The sequence below is a fragment of the Neovison vison genome, chromosome 13 (genome assembly GCF_020171115.1).
Source record: "Neovison vison isolate M4711 chromosome 13, ASM_NN_V1, whole genome shotgun sequence".
NCBI lineage: Eukaryota > Metazoa > Chordata > Mammalia > Carnivora > Mustelidae > Neogale > Neogale vison.
In genome coordinates this window covers 131,557,351-131,578,240 of record NC_058103.1, presented here as the reverse complement: position 1 = coordinate 131,578,240, position 20,890 = coordinate 131,557,351, and the positions used below count along the sequence as shown (strand labels likewise).

General features: G+C 57.3%; 1 protein-coding gene across 1 annotated transcript in view; it reads left to right on the top strand.

Moving 5' to 3' along the window:
• Window positions 1–2,148: 2,148 nt before the first annotated feature.
• Window positions 2,149–20,890, top strand: part of KLF13 (Kruppel like factor 13) — a 44,509-nt gene continuing 25,767 nt past the window's right edge. Inside the window, exon 1 of the mRNA XM_044230770.1 lies at window positions 2,149–3,114. Within this exon, the coding sequence (XP_044086705.1) occupies window positions 2,523–3,114 (592 nt within the window). The 5' untranslated portion in view covers window positions 2,149–2,522. The remainder of the gene's footprint in view (window positions 3,115–20,890) is intronic.

Below are 20,890 nucleotides of genomic sequence, written 5' to 3'. Positions count from 1 at the left end.
GAGTGTGCGGGCTGTGGGGGTGGGGTGGGGGGAGTAGTATCCCAGCAGGGATCATGGAGAAAGCCAAGAGATGTGGACTCTCAAAGACTGGGGCAGAATCCCCCACCCCAGCTGGAGGGGAATAGAGAGGGGATGGGTGCTGGTAAGTGACTGACTGCAGCACGTGGTGGGACTACAGGAACATTCTGCATCATTATTTGGTCAGAACACAAATCTTTTAAATGTCATCAACACAATCTGCCTGACAGAATGATTCCTTCCTGCAGGAGACCCTCTTAGAGGGCCCTGACCCAGATGGCCCTTACAGAGCCCACCACAGGGAAGCAGGCTAGTAGTCTTCCCACAGGGCACCAACTTGATCAGGGAGAGGGGAGTTTATTTAGAGTTTCGGTTACAGACACCCAGGGTGATCAATCATCCATGCCAGTTTACGGTTCCTCCTAGCAGGTAACAGAGAACGTCTCTCTCAGTTCCTTCTTCGTTACCTGGAAAGACGGTTTTTTCCTACCCAGGCCTCAAATTAATTTGGTGAGAAATGGCCGCTCTTAATTTTGTGCACAGGACGACCTCGCCCCACCCAGCCCTCTTCTCAGGTCCGTAGGGTTTGAGTGCCTGGGCTGCCATCACCCAGTCACCCAGCAGGGTCCCCTTGCGGCCGGCGGACACGTGCAAACCGTCCATGAAGGCAAACCACCCAGCGGGCTGACCCAGGCCTCCGCCTTCCGGTTCAGGGGCTGCCGGCGAGGGTCCGGAAAGGGTCTTGCGGCGCTTGATTCCGAAGCAGTAGAAAGTAATATACTGGCCTCTCCAGAGATGGTCTAGGCCTGCAGAAGGATGGTGGGGCCGAGGGGATGAGGGTGGGGGCGCCGGTGAGAGTCAGGGGCAAGTTGGCAGGGCCGGGACAAGGAGTACGCGGGCTGGGCGCCGGGGAGTATTTCCTTCGGGAGGCCCAGACAGAGGGTGGGTGGGGCGCGGTGGGCGGGGTCCTCGCAGCTGGTGGCGTTTGAAGCCTTCCCCACCGCCTTGGGAGAGGGGCAGCCTGGAGAAGTTGTTGGCAGCAGGCCGGGGCGGGGAGGAGGAAGGGGCCCCGCGTTCCCTGAACAGCGGCGCCGGTTGCACCAGCACGTAGTTCACTCCTGCAAGCACAGTACGCGGTGGGCACGTCACCCACGCTGGCAGGTTAGCCACTGTGTCCGACTCCGGCCGACACAGTCTCACCCGCAGCGCGATCCCCTCGGGGTCTCCGGCTGCTGGGTCGGGAAATCAGCCGGTCCTTCCTGCGGGAGCGGCCTCGCCCCACCCGTGACCTCGCTCCCAGCCGGGCCGCACCGAGGTCCGGAGCTGAGCAGAGGGAGAGGGCATGGAGGGGGGCGAGCGGCCTGCGCCTCGAGGTGCGGCCACCTAGGAACCCTGCTACGGCGGGGTGCCCGGGGAGTTGTTCCTCCCCCAGGCCAGGCCGGCAGCCCCACGCCCAGCCGGAGCGGACACGCCTCCCCGCCGTGCAAATGCCGCTCTGGAAGGAAAGAGAGAAGCGGAGGCGAGCCCCCACGGAGGCGCGCCCATCCCCGGCGCCCCTCACAGGCGGGGACGGAGGGACAAAGGGGCGCCCTCCCAAGCGCTCGCTTCCACTCCAGGGTTCGAGGCTGTCACCGTACAGAAGCCCTGGCAAGAAAATGCCCCGCGGGCTCCCCGCTGCTAGGGGGGTGGGGTCGGGTGGGGTGGGGTGGGGTGGGGAGCGGTCCCCGCGCAGCCACGCCCCGGTCCGCCGCCCTCGGACGTCCTGCGTCAGCGTGCCCGGCTCTCGGCTCAAATTTCCGCTCCTCCTCCCGCGGGCCAAGAGGGCACGCCCATTGGCGAGCACGGGCCCCCAGGCCGGGTCGGCCCCTCTGGCCGCCTGGATTGGTCCGACGGCCTACCGACGAACCAACGGCGTCAGCCCCTGTCCTAGGCCACGCCCCCTCCTCAGCCGCGGGCGCGCGACCGCTCTATCCTGATGATGCGCGCTCTGGGATCCCCGCCCCCTCCGCGCGCGCAGTTCCCCGCGGCCGCCGCCGCCTGTAACCTGCGCCGCCAGGATGTGGCTGGGGGCTGACGTCGGGTCCAGATGTGGCCCCGGCCCCGCCCACCCCCGGGGCCGGGCCGCCCACACCGAGCCGCGGCGCGCACGGCGGCTGTCCCGCCTGCCACAATGCGCGGCGAGGCTGCGGCCGCGACTTGGCGAGGTAGTCCCTAACGTCGCTGCTCGGCATCCTTAGGACAGGCCGCCCCTGACGCCGCGCGGGGACCCCACTGGCCCGCACCCTCCATGCGTTCACTCTTTGGTGCCCGGCCGGGCGGGCGCCTTGCGGACGCGGAGCCGCGCGGGTGACGGCAGAGGCGGCTGCGCGCCCAGCCCAGCCCGAGGAGAGGGCGCGCCGCGCCCCCGCCCCCCGCCCGCTCTCGGGAGGCCGTGGGTGCGGATGCGCCGCTGACGACTCGCAGCGACCAGCAGTGCCGCCGGCCCGCCGGCCGGAGCCCGCAGCATGGCAGCCGCCGCCTATGTGGACCACTTCGCCGCCGAGTGCCTCGTGTCCATGTCGAGCCGCGCGGTCGTGCACGGGCCGCGGGAGGGTCCGGAGCCCGGACCCGAGGGCGCGGCCACCGCTGTCGCCGCCACGCTGCCCCGCGTCGAGGAGCGCCGCGACGGCAAGGACAGTGCCTCGCTCTTCGTGGTGGCGCGGATCTTGGCGGACCTCAACCAGCAAGCGCCGGCGCCCGTCCCGGCGGAGCGCAGAGAGGGCGCCGCGGCCCGGAAGGCGAGGACCCCCTGCCGCCTGCCGCCAGCGCCGCCACCCGCCCCCGAGCCGGCCTCCCCTGGCGGCGAAGGTGCTGCGGCCGCGCCCCTCAGCCCCGCGTGGAGCGAGCCCGAGGCCGAGCTCGAGGCGGGGCTGGAGCCGGAGCGGGAGCCAGGGCCCGCGGGGAGCGGCGAACCCGGCCTCAGACAAAGGGGCCGGCGGGGCCGAAGTCGCGCCGACCTCGAGTCCCCGCAGAGAAAGCACAAGTGCCACTACGCGGGCTGCGAGAAAGTTTACGGGAAATCCTCGCACCTCAAGGCGCACCTGAGAACTCACACAGGTCAGTAGGGCCGCCCGGGCGCCCCGAGCGCGCGGACGGGGACAGCGCCAGCCACCGGGCCACGCCCCCGGAGCTGCCGGCGGGGCGGGAGGGGCGGTCGGGCGGGGAACGGTCGGGGCCTCGCCCCTTCCCCCGCCACACGGTCCAGTGGTCGGCCCCGCGCGCGGAGCGAGGCGGGTTCGGGAGCTGGGAGCCGGCGCCCGCCCGGCGACCGCGCCCCCGCCGGGCACGCCCCCTCCCTGGGCACTCTCGGGCGGGGCCGCGGGGGCGGATGTCGTCATCGGGGCTGCGGGCGTAGACCCCGCGGGGGGCAGGGGGGCTGCTGCGCGGGCAGGTGCGGGCGAACTGGGTGGGGACCTCGCGTGCTGCTCGGGGAGCTGGGCGGCGGGGGCGCCTCGGGGCCGCGGGGGAGGGGTGTCCTCGCCCCGGCCCCTCCCCCGCCGGCCTAGCGCGCTCTCGGGAGGGGAGGGGCCCGCCCGGCCGGGCCCGGCCCGGGCGAGCGGCGGGCGAAGTTCACGCGGGGACAGGGCTCCCTCCAGCCACTCGGCACATTCTTCGCTCTCCTCTTCCTGTAATTTTTCCAGCGTTCTAAGGTTTAATTTGTCGAAACCAGAGCCAGCAGCGGCCTAGGCGGGGGGCGGTCCGGGTTCTCCGCCGGAGGCTCTTTGTGGGAGCCCCGCCCATCCGGCCAGCGGGGGCGCGCCCGACCCGAGAGGGCTCTTAGGCCCGGGGGCGCTTTCTCCGGAAAGGAGCGCCCACTCCACAGCCGGTTCCTCCGCGCCGCCCTCTTCTCTGCGCTGTTCTCACCTGCCGGGCGGCACCTGCACGGGGGGCGGTCGGTCTCAGAGGACCATCGCCTGACCCCCGACCCCCGGGCAGCCCTCCCCTTCCCATGGGCCCGGAACCTCGTCGTTGGTGGTTTTTCGTTTTCTTAAACACAACGGTGGGATGCAACCTTTCTCTCCCAGTTTGGTCTAAAGAATTGTGTATTTTTCCTGGGCTCACGCCAACTCTTCTGTTACACTTAATTCTTCCACATTTGGACCAGGTTAAAAACCCGTATAAATAAAGTTGCCTTGTTACCAACGATTTAGACTTCACATTTATAAGGCAGTACAGAAACTGGTTAAAAGACTGGCGTAAAAACGGCATTCCTCAAGACCCTGGAGCTGAAAGACCCCTTTCTCCTGGTAAATTTGGAACTGAGCTGTCCCGAGGTCTAAAGGTGTCAAGACCGGCGGATTTCAGACAAACCTTTACCTCGGAGGCTGCCCCCGCGGTTTTGGTCACTTGCTGTGAGCGCCCTAAATCACGTGGCTGGTGGTGGGGTCGAGGGTGAAGGCGGGGCCATTTCTACTCATTCTGAGTCAGAATTAAGTGTGTGTGGACAGAGATGGGGGGTGGGGTTAGTGTAGGGATGGATCTTGGTTCAATTTAGGAAGGTTATTGCAAGGGTGGGTGTGGCCGTAGGGGAGAGACCAAGCTAGGTTGGGATCCTGGAGCACCCAGATTACGGGGGCGGGGGCAGTGCGTGGGCCTTGGCTCGAGGACCGATTTGGGGCGCGAGGTCCGTAGTGGACCGGTAATTTAAGGATTGGATACTTCGCAGCCTGCTTCACTGTGGCCTTCCAGCCGACTAGCGGGGTTCGAGAATTGCGGAGGGGCTGGCTGAGGGGCGGGGCTCGCTGGCGTGGGCGGAGCAGGCTTGAATGGGGGCCTGAGCTGGAGGATAGCTTGTGGGTTGGTTCACTCCCTAATTCAGGCTCCAATGTCCCTGAGCGGGTCTCTTGGCGAGAGGATTAGACAGAGGCCATGGTAACCCGGGTCTCCCCCACTGGGTGGAACCCAATCTCTCTGGGGTGATTTGAAACCCCAAAAAGGTAAGAGAGGATGGACTGCACTCTGGCTGCAGTGTGCTGAGTCTAAGAGCAGGGAGCCAGCCTTGCCCTCCAAGTGTGTCCTACCTCCACAGCAGATGTAGACCTTCGAGTCAGGAATGAACAGGGTTCCTTTGGGGGCCGTGGAAATGTAGATTTCCAGGTCCCAGATACTGACCTCCCACTGAACACACAGTTTAAGTGGTGCCCCAGGTGAATCTGATTATGAACCAAGAGCCTACCTCTTGAGGGTGTCTGGTTCAGCCTCTGGTGGAGGGCACCTCTAGGGAGCCCATTTCCAGCCTGTGCCCAGGTGTGCAGAACATAATTAGCTGGTGTTCATAGAGGGGAAGGGGGTAGTTCACAGGCCACTGTGGTGACTGAGAGGCCAGGCTACCCTGGAAAGACCCGAGCAGCAAACATTGGTTCTGAGGTTGCTGTGGTTTGGTTTGTGGGCTTCTGGGGGGGGGGGGTCCCTGCTGGCAGTGGTTCAGGTCATGCCAGGCCTTTTACTCCACTAGGAACCACCACCACCACCCCACCCACCCATAGTGATTTTATGGCGGGGGGTGGGGGGTGAATATCAAAACCACTTTAGCCAAGAAGGCAGTTCCCAGCTTGCTCTGTCTAGCCCTGTGGGCAAGGACAGGTCCCCAGATCTCCCTGCAGCTTGGTGATGTCTCCCCTGACCACTTGGAAGGTGTGGGAAATGAGGCTATGAGTTTGAGAACCCTTCGGGAAGTACAGGGCTGAGCCTTGACTCTAGGGAGATCCAGCCTTCCCTAACTCTGCTGTGGTCTCCCACGTACACTGCCTGCCCAACTGAATGCAAGAAAGCTGCCTGTCCTGGTGAGTCGTATGCCAGTCTCCTGGGGACTGATTACCCTGTTACATTAAGGTAATTGTTGATATTATAGCAAACATGTGATGAAACAAAGACGCTAAGGTTTTTGCAACTCAACACACTTTTTTTTTTTTTTTTTTTTTAAAGCCACTTATTTGGCTAGTCAGAATTTCCCAGTCCAGATCTGGGAATTTGCTAAGTCTTGCCTTGGGGAATAGCAAGACCAGGAACATATTTTCTTGGAGGCTGAAGGGCTTTGATGTGAACATTCAGGACTTGCAGAAGGGAAGGCCTGGGGCCCTCTGAGGGCAGATCTTCCCTCTGAGCCAGCCAGGCCCTTCACCTGGAGATTCCTGCTTGTTGTCTGGAGTGGTGGGGCTTGGCAGGCCCCAGCAGAATGGTCACTCAGTCTTTTTTGGCAGAGATGCCTTGAATACATTCCTACCTATTTGTTCCCACAAAGAATTGTTTTCAGAATGCCTCTGTGCCCTGTTTTCCCTGCAGCACGAGGAGCTAAAACATCCGATTGTGAGCTGCCTGGGCTGGGTCCATTTTAGCAACTCTGGGGGCCTGGCTGACAAGGGGGATACTGTGCTGTACGCAGCTCCTCCCTCCTGCCTACCTCGGGAGAGACACATCCCTGGTTACCTGGCCCTTTTGGGGTAGGGGTGGAAGTAGAGTAAGATTGCCTTCTCTCAGCCATTTCCTGTAATAATTTGGGTGGGGTTAGTTTGAAGTTTATCTTGAGCCTCCAAACAAGGGATTTGATCATGAATGAGATTATTGGGGCAGGGTATTTAGGCTCCCTCCCCCAACACAAAGTCCGGCCCTAGAGCCTGGTTTCCAGCCACGTTGTTCTCCTGGGCCCCTCGCAGGTGCCCTCCGGCGCAGCTGCCTTGGACCAGCAGCCTGCCGGGTAGAGTGTGAGCCACTTTAGCTCTCCTTCACCCCGGGCAAAGCCAGGCTGGCACAGAGCCAGCACTTTGTTCAGGATACAGGCAGGCTGGCGGTTCCCATCCCTGCTCCCACATGGTCCTAGCCTGCCAGGGGGCCTAGTTGTGAAATTCTTCAAACAACACAGAAGCATGTAGATAGAACGTGCCAGCCTTCCCCTCCTCTGGCTAACCACCCTCCCCACGTGTTGGTGTATCCCTTTCCAGGCCCTTGTAACGGATTTATGTTATGCATGCACATGCAGACATTTGAAAAGTACACATGCAGGATCCTAGCAAATACATTCTACCACAGGATTCTGTTGTGTGCTTGTTTAACGAGGCACCTTCGTTCTTTTTCCTGCCTGCGTGGTACTCCACATGGCTGCATGGTCCACAACCTGTGAACCCCTCACCTGCTGGAAGGATACTGCAATGCCTTTCCCGTGTTCTGCTGTTTCCTGCCTATAGCAGTGGACTCTGGTGTGGGTGTCGGTGCAGGGAAGCTGGCATTTCTGTAAGATCGAGCCTTGGCAGTGTTACTGACCGTAGTGTAGACGGTATTTCAAAGCACTGTGGAGTTTCTCTGTTGACTTAAAAGATACATTATGTTTTTAAAGGAAATAGCACATTATGTTTTTAAAGGAAATAGATGGAGGTCTTGGTCTCCCCAGTACTGAGGTTCCTGCTGTGTTGCTGCCCTTTTTTTTTTTTTAAACTTCTCCCAGTTCTCCTTTTGCACGTGTGAGATCGTCATATTGAGAACACTTTAGAACAACACGAACAAAACCGCCATTACTCTCTCACGCCTCATGCCCTCCCACCATCTTTACTTGGCTTACCCCCTGGCCCCACCCGGGTCAGGTGTGCGCACCCCACCCCCCATCCCTGTGCCTCCTGGCTTGTTGGCACTGGGCACGGGGCTGGGGTGATGCTATTTGAAACTCTCCCTTCTCTGGCTAAAAGAGGGCTGGAGCCCCTCCTGTGTGAACCAGCCGCTAGCACCACACTTGAGTGAGCAGAGGTCCTGCGTGTGGGGCGTCAGATCTGGAACACAACAGAGGTGGGGCCCTGCCCCTTCAGAGGAGGTGCTCTGAAGCCGGCTCACCGAACCCAGCTCGCCGCAGCCCAGACACAGTGAGGGCCCGTTTGCTCAGACCTCGCTCTGAATCCAGTGGGTGGTTGGGTTCCTAGACGTAGCAAATCGAAAGGGGAAGAGGGAGATGTGTTGATAGCAGCTACAAGTGAGGAAGGAAAGAAACCAACGAGGTATTAGTATGTGTTCGTCTGTATCTGCTTGCGTCCTTAAGTATATAACTTGAGAAGCCCATCAAAACCAAACAGCTGAAACACAGGTGGGGCTGTCAGTGCAGGGGTGTCACCCTCCCCAGCGGTCCCCAAGGTCTGTATTCTGTCATAACTGTTATTTAATAACAGCGATCTTGAGGTATCAGGACACTGGTCTGTGGTTTAGGGAAGCAGTTAAGCTACTTTTTGAAATGAAAACTTGTAGAAGTTTGCGCTCTGCTCTCAGAGTTGTATCTAATGCTTGTGGGCTGCCTGCTTGGGGCAGGCATGGTTCCATCTGCATTCGTCTCCAGTAAGCAGTTTCACCTTCCCAAGGACCCTTTGAAAAAGGCACTGCTGTTGTGACTAGTCTTCCAATACAGATGCCAGGGCTCTGATGGGTTACGGGATCTGCCCAAGGTCGCACAGCAAATGAGGGGGGAGCTGAGGTTTGTGCACTGTGGGCACTGCTGAGTTTAGGTACCCCCCGCCATGCCCAACTTCGACTCCTGTCTGGACCTGCGTTCTGGGGCATGACAGGTGGGCAGTGCCTCAGGGGATTAGAAGCCTCTGTGTCGCCAGCATGCTGCTCCCCCCAGCCCCCAAATTCTTACTCTGAAATACAGTGAACACTCAGACATTCTCGTAGACTCATTGGTTAAATATTTTGTCACCTTTTCTTTATCATTTTTCCCCCTTCCTCCTTTTTTTTTTCTTTAAGTACTGTATCGTGTCCCTTCCCTGTCTCTTCTTTGTCTTTAAATAGTATGTGTTATGTAACATACAGTCCATATTCAGTTTCCCTAATGATTCCCAAAATGTCCCTTATAGGATGCGGGATCCAGTTAATCACACCTGGCGTTTGGTCGGCCTCTTCAGTTTCCTGCTGTCTGAAGGAGTCCCCTTTCTTGCAAGCCTTTTGTTGCTTTGGCATTTTAGGGCTGCAGGCCAGTCGTCTTGTAGAATATCCTGCAGTCTGGGTTTGTCTGGTTGCTTCCCCTGATTACGTGCAGCTTAAACAGACTTTGGTCAAAAAGGAGACAAGGTAGTGTTGGGCATGTACCACCGTGGGAGCAGGTGATGTCAGGTCACATGGTTGCTAGATCACGTCCGTGGTTAAGGCAGTGTCTGCTGGCTTTCTTCTCTATAAAGGGACATTCTTCTCTTGATAATAGGTATCTCTTAGGGTGACACTTTGACACTGGGTTTTGGGAAGATTAGGGTGCTGCTGGGCTTGTGTGTATATCTGGGTGCCTGGTCACCTTTATTCAACCCCCTTCAATCTGGTGCACCTGGGAGGTTTCTGCTGCTTCTTCCAACTTCCTTGACTGGACAAGCACTGGGGTTTCTGGGTCCCACTGTTGGGAGCCCTTTTAAAATCAAAGGATAGCTCAGCCAAGTTCTAGGTACTCTCCCTTCCCAGACAAACAACACGCCCTAATTTTACTTCGAATGAAAATGTTTCCAGGGGCACCTGGGTGGCTCAGTGGGTTAAAGCCTCTGCCTTTGGCTCAGGTCAGGATCCCAGGGTCCTGGAATTGGCAGGGAGCCTGCTTCCCCCTCTCTCTGCCTACTTGTGGTCTGTCTGTCAAATAAATAAATAAATAAAATCTTATTAAAAAAAAAAAAAGAAAGAAAGAAAATGTTTCCAGATGGTATTTATAGCCTTTGTTTTGTTTTGGTTTGTTTGTTTGTTTTTCATTTAGCCCACCAGCACCCTGGCTTTGTGGCCACAGGTGACCCATCCTCCAGGCCTGGGTGGGGCCTGCAGCCAGGGAAACCCTCAAGGTCCTGGTGGGTCTCTGCTTGCTTTCCAGGAAAAACAAATACTGATCTAAGTCCACACACCTTAGTCTGTCTTACTTCCCTTTCATAGCCCCAAGTGGGATTATTTCTTGAGAAGTCAGCTTCCCATCACAGTGGACTTGGACTTTGGAGTGTTCTCTCCAGTTTGGCAGTTTTGAAGGAGCTGCCATGGCGGGACTGGGATGGGAGGGTGTTGGGCGTTTGGCTGCCAGGGCCTGTGGTGGGACCCTGAGCTCGGAAGGCCTTGGCCCCTGCTCTAGGTCAGTGTAATGGAGACTCAAATGCTAACTTTTTACTTTGCTGGCAGTGATTTGACACTAGGCACTTGATGTAAGAAAAGCTCTGCCATTTGGCTGCACACACACACACACACACACGCACACGCTATCCTGTTTGTTGTTGCGTTCAAACCTAGAACATGTTTATTTGGGACGTGTGATCCTGTGATTCTGGTGTGTTTATTCACTTTGACCTTAGGGTCACTCTGAACCCTATCTTCCAGCATCTGTGGGTCAACCAAGGCTTCTTGGAGGCATTGGAGTTCCTCAGCTGAAAGGAGGTGGTGGTATAGAGACAGATTGTCTGCCTTACTGACCCTCCTGCCACTTTCAGTGCCCAGCACTGATGGGCCTTACCCCCAGCTCCCGTTCCCTTCCAACCCACGGCCTGGGCTTCGTCCCTGTTTGCTGTTGCTTGTTGTGTGCGTGGTGGGAGCAAGTAGCCTTGCTCAGTCCATAGTTTTAACTAACATCATTCTGGACAAACAGAACAGAGGGTATGGATGGTATTTTTTGTTGTTGTTTGGTTGGTTGGGTTTTTTTTTTGAGGAGGGGGGATCTGTTATTGTTCTCCTTTTTTGAAGTTCATCACACAAACACACTTGCTAACCAGGAACTTGGCCATACTCCGTGGTGATTGGCCAGTCTGTCCCAAGGTGACCTGCTTGGAAGAGCACTGAGGCTTGATGCCTCAGATTAAATGTCCCTGTGCTGCTGCGCCAGGGGCATGGCCTTCCCTGCATGGGTGGGTGACCCATGGTCCCTGAGCACAGGGCACAAGCTGGTCTCCTTGGAGTTAGAGCCCAGGGTACATCATGGAAGAGCTTTGCAAGGATTGGGGGCCCAAATAAAAATCACTTACCAGAGAGCACGTGGCTTGGCTCCCGCATTGGGCTCCTGTCCCAGGAGCTTCTGAAGGTGGAGTTCTGGCACATGCCTGTGTCCTGCAACCACCAGCCAACTGGAAGGAAGCTTGGGAATGGAGAGAAGATGAAGTGGGCTCAGAGGAGCTCAGGAGGCTTCTTGCCCCCCACCCAGGACTGCCACAGAGACATGGAGGGACATAAGCAAGGTGATGGCCAGGCAGCTTGGCCCATGGTCAAGGACCCAAGTTGGGGCCTCTTGACACTCTTGAATTAGGTAGACCTGAGCTCATTCTCCTGGAGTAGAATAGGTTCTATCATATAGAGAGGAATTTCCACCCCCATGAACTCCTCTGAGCTTTTACACTTGCCTTTAACTCTCTTTAATGGTAAACATGTTCACACAGAGAGGGTAAAGGGAACTTGATTTGAGGCTAGGGGTAGAAGTTAGTTAATGGCAGATGAAGAGTAGAGGTTTTTGCAAGGAGGTGTTGGGAAAGAGAGGAAACAGAAGAGGCTTAGAGCTCTGCCCTTTGTGGGGAGAGGAGCAGGGGCCCAGGAACCTAGGTGTGTTCTTGGCACCCAGTGATGCTTTGCCTGGGCCATTCGCTGCGCTCGTTGTTCAAATCCATGTCTGGAATCAGGGGAAGGGTCTGGACACTGGGTGTTGTCACCATGGGTGCACCTCAGACATCTTCCCAGTAACAAACTTCAACATATTTTCATCGAAAGAGAAATAATAAATATGAGCGAATTGCATAGTTGCCATTGTAACAAGTGTTGGGCAGTCTAGCTCCTTAGCAGTCTCTCCATTGTCTTAGTTAACACTCCGCAGTCGGCTTCCCTGACTTGCTGTCTGTTGTCCTCATTCCCCCGACCGGCCGTGGCTGGTTTGTCCTCTGGTCATTGGTGTCCCCCTCCCTGGGCCCCAGCCCTGGTGGTCTCCTAGCAGGTGTGCCAAATGGCCTTGGTAGGGTTGGTGGGGACTCAGGCCCTGGAGATGCCATGCCCAGGTCCCCTCTGATTCCTCCCAGAGATCTTGCCTGCCTCCTCTGACAGCCTCACACCCTGGATTTCCATCTGGATCTCTGGACCCTGTGGTGGGAGACGCAACCCCTCCCAGCAGTGTGTGAGGGTCCACAGGGACTCTGGCTCCTTGCCACCCTGTGTGCTGAGGGCAGTCCCCAAGACTTCCTCATCTTTTCCAGGATACCCCTTTGTGGCTGCTTGCGTGGCACTTCCTGCTTTCTAAAATTACTTTGCTGCTTGGCTTTATGCATCAGGGGCTCTCAGGAGGGTCTGAGGGGCTTTGCGAGACACTGGCTTTTATTGTGATGAAATGTAGTCTCGGCATTTTGTGCCATGCCCTCTTTGTGGAGGGTCCGTGGTCCCGCGACAGGCATCTGCCATCATGGGCATCCGTGGTGAGCATGAAGGTGGTTGTCCTGAGTTACTGTCAGGCCTCTGGGTCTTGCAGGAAATTCAGCCTCAGCTTCTTGGAGGTTCTGATTTGAAGCTGTCCTTCCCTAATGATTGGTGGGTATTTCATGTTAGCATTTTGCTCACTTGCCTCATTCTAAAGTGTACTAACTTTGGTCTTCTAAAACTTCCACTTTCCTTTCCCTTTCCCCGATCTCACTCATATCCTTGAATCTGAGCTGAGCATTTAAACTCCTTCCCATACCCAGGCCCTCCTGTCTCATATTCAGCATCACACATGGCCCCGGAAGACATATTCATGTGTGTGCGTGTGTGCATGCATGTGCACTGTCAGCCGCCTGCCAAAGCTCAGGGGATTGTTCCTTTGGAAGTAAGCCAGTCACAGGGCATCTGGCCGGGTGGCACAGGCTGCAGCAGGGATGGCTTTTTCTCCATGACCCCCAGTAGGGCTGTTTTACATCCAGGCTGGTGCCTTACAAGAGCACAGAAGGAAGGAGCAGTGCATGCTGGGCAGGTCTGGCCTTCAGGGTAGAGTGGGTTTCCTGGAGCCCAGCTGAAGGGCGTGCATTCCTGGTCCCTGATGAAGTCCTCCTTCTCAAGCCATTCTGCCCTTGACCTTTTCCACTGGGGCAGGTAGCCTGGTATAGGGGCCTGGCTGAGGCCAGGGAAATGAAAGCTCTTTAGCTACCCAGCTAAGTGTGCAGCCCCATGTGCCCTCATTTCTTATGCTCTCTTCCTCCCCCTTCCTCCTCCTCCTTCCCTTTCCCCAGTCTTCCTCTCCCTTCTCCTGTCCCCTTCCTCTCTCCCTTCCCTTCCCCCTACCCCTTCCCCTTAGTCCAGCCCCCTCCCTTCCCTAGTCTTCCTCTTCCTCCCACCCCTGTCCCCTTCCCTCTTTCCCCTCCTCTTTCCCTAGTCTTCCTCTCCCTCTTTCTGCTTCTCTTACCTCTTTCTCCTCCTCCTCCCTCTTTCCTAACACCTTCCTTCTCTCCCTTCCCTTCCCTTCCCTTCCTCCTCTCCCCCTCCTCTATCTCTCCCTTCTTTCCCCTTCCATCTCTTCTTTCCCCTCCCCCTTCTCCTCCTCCCCCTTCTCCTCACCTTCCTTGCACCCTAGGATATAAGCACATTTTTAATCTGTCTTCAGGTTTCCAGCCCACAGGACCAAGACTGGAGGTGTGCTGGGGAGTAGGGCCCTGGGGGCTTGAGAGCTGTTGAAGACGCCTCTCCTTGGTGCTGTAGCTCTGGCCCTTCCCAGTGTGTTAGCCCGGTGGGCTGTTCCTGGGCAGACAGCCTCCTCCTACAAACTGGGAGGTAAACACTGGGTCACCTCGGCAACTGGCCGAGCTGGGGCTCAAAGTGCTTGTGGCGAGAGTTCTCATTGTCTCAAGTTTCTGGGATGCTGCTCTGTTTTGATTTTTTTTCTTTAATTAGCTGGAGTGACTAAGATACCAAAATGCCTGACCCGGTTCCTATAATTTCTTAATAAACCTTTATATTCCGTTTATAGGAGGAATGTTTCTTCCAGTGATTCATTGACTTTTTCTTTTAAACTGTGGCGAGGCAGGGCGGGGGTGGCACCGAGGGCCCCCACTGCAGGCAGCTGGCTGGGCCACAGGCGGGGAGCACTGGCAGGGGTCCAGGCACTGGGAGCACTTACGTAAACACCACACCAGGATTGTATTGGCTTTGAGGTTGAGTAAGTTCCATGGAAAATTTGGGGGAGATGCCTCTTACCTCGGGGTGTTCGGATGCCTACAACTGGAGCTTCTCGAAGCCATCTGACAGACCCTGAAGTCTTTCTGAGCCCCGGCAGTGCTCTCTCCACCTGGGACGGAATTCTCGTGGGAGGCCGCCGTGTGAACTAGTTTTACACCTCAGGACCAGGTGATGCCCTGGTGCTTGCTGTTCAGCAGTAACTGCCATGTAGGAAGCTTGGGCTGGCTGGGCCAGGTCATGCCTCCAGCCACCCTGCTGGCTGTCCCAGGGAGGACCTGCGAGAGGGCTTCTGGGCCAGGCAGCACCCGGGGGTGGGGGGTGAAATATCCTTTAAGCAGCCTTATAGTTGACACCCAGCCAGGGATCCAGGGTCCCCTCTTCATTGAAGGGCCTCTTGGTGCCCTTCTGTCTACTCAGACAGGCTGAATTCTTGCTGAGTTAGGCACGGCTGCCCTGAGGCCGCTCTGTCCTCTTCACAGCCAGCGGCCTGTGTGTACCTGTGTCGAGAGCCTTTCCCTGCAGCAGGGGCCGTTGCAGTCGCCATGGGGGGACAGTTCTCCCAGCCCCAAAACTGAAAGAAATGTCTCTGTTGGTTGCATTTATTTTGTGGCGAGTCTCTGGTGTTACCGGTTCTTGCCCTGTGCCTTTCAGCTTCTCCAGATTTTTCTGTCAAGTGCTGGGCAGCCTCCTTACCTGGGTGGGCACTGAGAAGACTTCTTGTCACCCTTTCTCCCTTTTTCTAAGAGACCCTTTTCGAGGCTATGTGCAGAATTTGATTTTTTTTTTTTTATAAAGTTGGTGAAAAGACACAAATTAAAGGTATTAAACTGTGTGAAAAGTGTTGGAAGTCCAAAGTTCTAATCCATTTGGGAGTTTTGTCAAAAACCCAGTGTCTCTGTGCACTCTGTAAGCCCTGCCTAACAACCTGGGCTTTGGACCTGGAGCCCCAGCCCAGAGCCCCGGCCCAGAGCCCCGGCCCAGTGCCGCGCTCCCCTCCCCACTGTGCTGAAGTTGCTGTGTTCCAGGCAGCTCTCCTGGAGCCTCTCTGTTTTTATGGGAGAAAGTCCTTTTTGCCCGATACACTTTGTCATTTAAACAGAGAGACAAAATGGCGTGTTGTCAAGGACTGGGGTGGAGGGGCTTTGGAGTGAGGACAGACTGAGCCTCGGGCTGGTGTTCTTCTGTGGAAAGCAGGTCGGGGCGTGCTGACCCGGAGCGGGAGGCAAGTGTGCCCTGCTCCAGGGGCCTGGTGGGAGGTGTGTGAGTGGCGTGGCCTGTGCCCTGTGAAGGTGTTGTGTGCCGGTGGCTTTTGCACGTGTCCGGGTGGGGTGTGGGTGTGTCTGTGTTTAACCTGCTGGAACAGAACTTCACCCACTGCCCCTGAGTGACCATTGTTGCTGCCTTCTCTTTTGGACAAAAAACAACAACAACAACAGACAATTTAGAACTCCTTTTTTGAAGCTGGTGCCAGCTCGTACCCCCACCCTCCGGCCCCCTGGGGAGGGCCCCAGGCCAGAAAATGCCCATTTTGGCAGTGGGAGGATGAAGCCGGAGCCTGGCCATGGAAAGCCAGTGTAGCTGGGAGGTTCTGGGAGCATCTTGTTGCTATGGAGACCTGCTGCTGGGGGAGCTGCGCTCAGCCTGGGGAGTAGCAGCCGGGATCTCAGGTGCGCCTCATCTGTTACCAGGTGACGGAGCCCTCCCAGGCCCCAGCCAGCTGCACCAGGCCTGACGGTTTTTAAGGCTCGGAAGCAGCTGGCCTGGGACCTTGAGGTGACCCCGTCGCTGGTCACCAGAGCAGCTCCGGTGGGCTCCAGCAGAGATGGGCACCCGGCTGGCGGCTCCTCCCCTTCGCAGGGTCGGTCTAGGGGTGACAGGTGCGGTGCCAGCCCTGCCAGGCGACTCCCCCCCTGTGGAAGTGGAAGGACTTCCCGAGTCCGTGCAGTCTTTGGAGGAGGTTGGCCACCCCTCGGGGAGGCCCCGGTGCTGGGATGGAAGAGTTTGGTGACCGGCCGCCCAGCTCTGCGGCCCGGGAGCAGCAGAGACTGTGTTTGCCGGGGGCCTGTTTCACCCCAAGTTCGGAGCGACTCCTCAAGGGGAGGGCACAGGGCTCCACTGTCAGGTGGCTGGGAATCCCACTCGGGACTTACATTTGCTATTTTTGTAACTTTCCTGGGCTTCTCTGCTTTCAGCATGCAGTCTACTTGTTTGCAGGAGGGATTGCTTTCGTGAGCTTTGGGCCATCTGTGGATTTTCCCCCCTTTCTTTTCTTTCTTTTTTTGAGGGGAAGGGGGACAGTTTGCAAGATATGAGAATTGTTTCCTAAAGGGAAGCATAAAAGCGTTCTTGAGGCTGGGTTTTCAGCTTTCGGACCACAGTTTCATACTCCTTTCCTGCTTGCTTTTCATCTCCGTCTGAGGGTGTTTGGCATCGAGATGCTTCCTGTGTGGTCTGAGGTGAATATTTTGAATGAATATAAGGACTGAGGGCATCACTTCTGAGATGACACCTGGGCACCAGCCTGGCCTTCCTTCCTCTCTCCTGGTACCTCGCTGTTCTGGAAGGTATTTATGAATGTTGGGTAGGGGCAGGGGCTCCCCGGTCTCCTGCGGACCGGCGCCTCTGCTCTGCCAGGAGAGGCCACTGGGGGCCTGGGCTGTTGCTGTGCCCTGCTCGTGGGGTAAGCTGTGTCCCTTGCGTGCTGAGCACCGGGGCTGTGGTGAGCCCGGGAGCTGGGCACGCCCCCAGCCCTGCACAGGACGGTTCAGGTGTCTCCAGTGTAGTTGCTACAGGTGTCTGCTCGACATCTCCCCTGGGGAGGAACAGTCCCAGGTCTGTGATGGCCACATTTGGGTGTTCATGGAAGTGCAGAGACAAGCGTGCCCCTGTCCTTCTCATGGGGCGCAGGGTCAAAAGCCAGGGCTGTCTGTGCTGAAAGGTGGGCAGGTGCAGCCTCCAGTAGGGATTCCCGCAGGCTGCTCCCAGCGTGGAGAAGACCAGAAGGCTAGAGAGGTGTCCAGCCTTCTGTGCGGCCCACAATGGGGAGGCATGTCAGCTGGTGGGTGGCCTGAGCATTCATGGGCTCTCGCAGGGCCATGTGACCATCTGTGCTAGCCACATCCTGGGCCACAGGAGTGCAAATGGCGTTTTCATATGTTAGGGGACCATTTCCAGCCACAAGGAAATGACCTGGAAAACTTTTCTGCTTACATTGTCCATTATCAAGAGGGCCAGCCCTGGGTGCTCAGCATGCCCTCTGGGATTTGGATGTTCTGACTCGGACTGCCTTGACTCCTTGGAAGACAGCCTTGCAAAAGCCAGGTAGAAATCCCAACGGCACCTTGAGCTCCCAGGCACAGAGTTGGTGTCTCCTGTTCCTGAACCAGCTTGGGAAGGGCCTTAGGAGTCTGCCTTCTCAGTTTTCCTGGAGGGCAGAGTCGCCTTTCTTGGGCTCCTGCCCAGCTCCAAGGTGCTCCATGTGCTTGTCCTGCTTTTGTGTCTCTTCCTCAGGAGGTATCTTACTGTTGCCCCTCCCCCCGCTGTACCTCCTTTCCCTCTGGGTGCGTTTTTTGTAATAGTGTGTCTCCCTCCTCCCAGTGAAACAGGTCACACCAAGCAGAGCAACAGGCCCATGCCTACTCAGTAACTACTTGTGGCACAAATGGCTGGGTCCTGGGGATGACACGACCTTGGGGGATGCTCCCTGCTCTAATGTTTGTGTCCCCTGAGATTCTCAGGTTAAATTCTAATGCCCTGTGTGTTGATACTTGGCAGTTGGGCTTTGGGGAGGTGATTAGGTCCTGAGACCTCATGAATGTGATTATTGCCCTTGTCCATTGCCCCTTCTTCCTTGTAAGTACACAGTGAGAAGGCATCAGCTAGGAACCAAGGGAGAGGGCCCTCCCCAGAGCCCAACCATGCTGGAGCCTTGATCTTGGCCTTCCTATCCTAGAACTGTGAGAAATACATTTCTGTTCTTCTAAGAAATCCTGTTGGTGCTATTTGGTGGCAGATTGAGCAAACTAAGACACTCCCCAAGCCCTTTGGGCAAATACCCCAATACTTTCCCAGCTATCTCAGGTTAGCGCCTGGTACCGGTGCAGCCCGGAGCCCTTCCCTCCAGCTCCAGAAGTGGGACTTACTCTCCCAACCCTGTTCATACAGGTGGGGGCACCCTCAGATCTGTCCTGACAACAGCCTGTACCTCGAGGCCGGATGGTACTTGGCCTCACCCCTCACTTGGCACAGGGCTGGGGTGTCAGCAGAGCGGTCTCCTAAGTGTCAGCATCACTCCCTTCACCTGAATTTTCAGGCTGTTCCACTTGAAATGGGTGGTGGCTCAGAATTTTCCATGCCCCTCCAGTTGGCTGGGGTTCCAGGGTGGGGGTTGAGGGTGTTGGGAGCAAGGCCAGGACCCAGCAGCGGCCCAGATACTCACCAGACATGGTTCCTCAGTATCTGAGCTGGTGACCTTTGCCTCGTGGGGTGGACTGCTCTTGTCCCACTGTCATGGGCTGGATCCATGGTGGGGTGAGGGGTCATCCCCTTCTCAGGAGGCTGGCCTGAGGGGTCTGTTGACCCCAGTGATAAGGGAGAACACTTCGAGGTCTGGGCTGTCATTCCACACCCTTCCCCAGGGCCAAACATGGTGGTCAGAGGATTTGTCCTAAGAATGTGGGGAATGAGTCCTGGTCCTTGAGCTTATAGGGGTTTGTTTGTTTGTTTGTTTTCCCTAAAAGCTGCAGAATATTTCCTTCAACCAAATCCCATGGTTTCCAGTGTGGAATGGAGCTGGGGAGGATTGCTTGTAGGGGCTGGAGGGGTTTTGGCTATGGCGCCTTTTATCACTGAGCACTCTGGGTCACTTTCCACATACCCCTCAACGAGGTTGGCTGTGTTGTCCCTAGGCTAGCGTAGGTCCTGCTTCTGTACTTCAATGATTTGGAGGGGAAGAAAGTGGATGAATTGGGTTCAACCCTCAAGGCTGCAGGCTAGGTACAGGCTAACCCTTGGGGCTGGGCGAGGGAGGTGGGCCCTCAGAGTCTGGGGTGGGTAACTTTTGGGGTCTGTGGTCACTGTTCTCTCACCTTTCAGAAGGTTGCCACCCTGGCTGCCCAGGCTTTAGTCAAGGGTGGTTGGGTTAGGGCTCTTTTGGGTCTAGCAAACAGAACTAGTGATGACACCCTGGCCCCAGCAAGGGGCAGACAGGAGGTACACCAGGTCCCAAGAGAGTGGTCAACAGGGTCTTAACCCACCCTGCAGGCTGGCTGAGTGGCACTGGGCTCTCAGGAGTGGGGAGAAAAGGTGGCCAGGGGTCAAGGTGATGGGCTGGCAGGTGTGGGAGTGGGCTCGAGCCGTTCCAGCCAGTGGCACACCCTGGACTGGTGTGTAAAGCTGCATTTGTGGGGTGTCAGCAGACAGTGTTGGGGTGAGGGATGCGGGGCATGGGATTTTGTCCATCATTCCCTGAGCGCCTCAAGGGTCCTGGCTCCAGCTGGTGCTTCTGCCCCTTGAGGGGAAGACTCGGTGTCTGTGAGGCCAGTGCCACATGGCCCTACCCCTGTGCTGCTCTGGGCCTGGGTTGGGGGGGTCTGTGTCCCTCATGCCAACCCTCCTTTACCCTGGGTGCTCCACCCATCCCACTCAGCCAGGTCTGTCCCTCCTTCACATGCCTTCTCAGAAGGCCTGGGGGGTGGGGGCAGATCCAGGCCTGAGTGAGCACTGTGTGCCCAGCAGTGTGTGATGGGGGGGGGCACAGGAAGTGAGTGTGAGGAGAGCCGGAGCAGTGAGCTGCCCCTGTGGCCGCCTTTCACTGGGGACTGGCAGTGCCCCACCCAGCTGGCATGCTGTGCCCAGGGGTGTCATCACAGAGATGCCAGGCTAAGTCTCCAGCAGCCCGAGGTTGCCGTGCCCAGTTGTGCCAGCGCACTGTCTCCAGGACCAGGGGTGAACCTCCCTGTCACAGGACTGACCACAGCAGTGCTGGGCCAGCGCCCAGTTCTCTGCCCCAGGATGTCTGCTCAGCCAACCTGGTGGAAGATCTTCAGATGTTTCTAGCCGCGTGAAATCCCGTTCACACCACCCATGTACAATGGGCCAACCTCGCTGAGGTCTCTAGCTGCTCCCCCCACCCCGCTCCCACCAGCTCATTGTTTTGCTGCCCCCTGGGTAAGGTTTCCCTGCACTGGCAGTGATGACACATCAGCTTGCTCTGATCCCGGTTCTGAAGGAGAAGTACCAGAGGGCAGCCATGTCCCAGGACATCCCCAGAACACAGATGGAGCTTGTGCACAGAGGGGCTAGGACACCTGAGTGCCTGTGTGTGTGCCCAATGTGAGCCCTGGTCCTGGCACATGCCCCCACTTACCCGGTGCCCCTCATGAGTCTCCAGTCTATCCCCATGGGAATCCAGGCCTGCTCTGCAGGGAACACCAGGTTGATGGTTTTGACTCTTTTGTCTCTGGGAAGATCACCCATCCCTAGTTCCCAGAAAGCTCCCTCGTCTTTTCTCTGAAACTTGGAGCTTTCGTTCCCTACCCCCTGAGTCAGGAACAGAGCTGTCCTCAGCGGGCCCTTCACTTTGCCAGCCTGGGCCTGGGCCATCCCTCCTGGCTCCGGGAAGCCTGCACACGAGGCCCTGCTCTGGCCTTTCCCCAGTCGTGGCGTGGCTCCTTGTTGTCTCCCACAGGCCTGCGCCCTGTGCTCCTCCATCCCCATCCCGCCCGTGACGCCATGC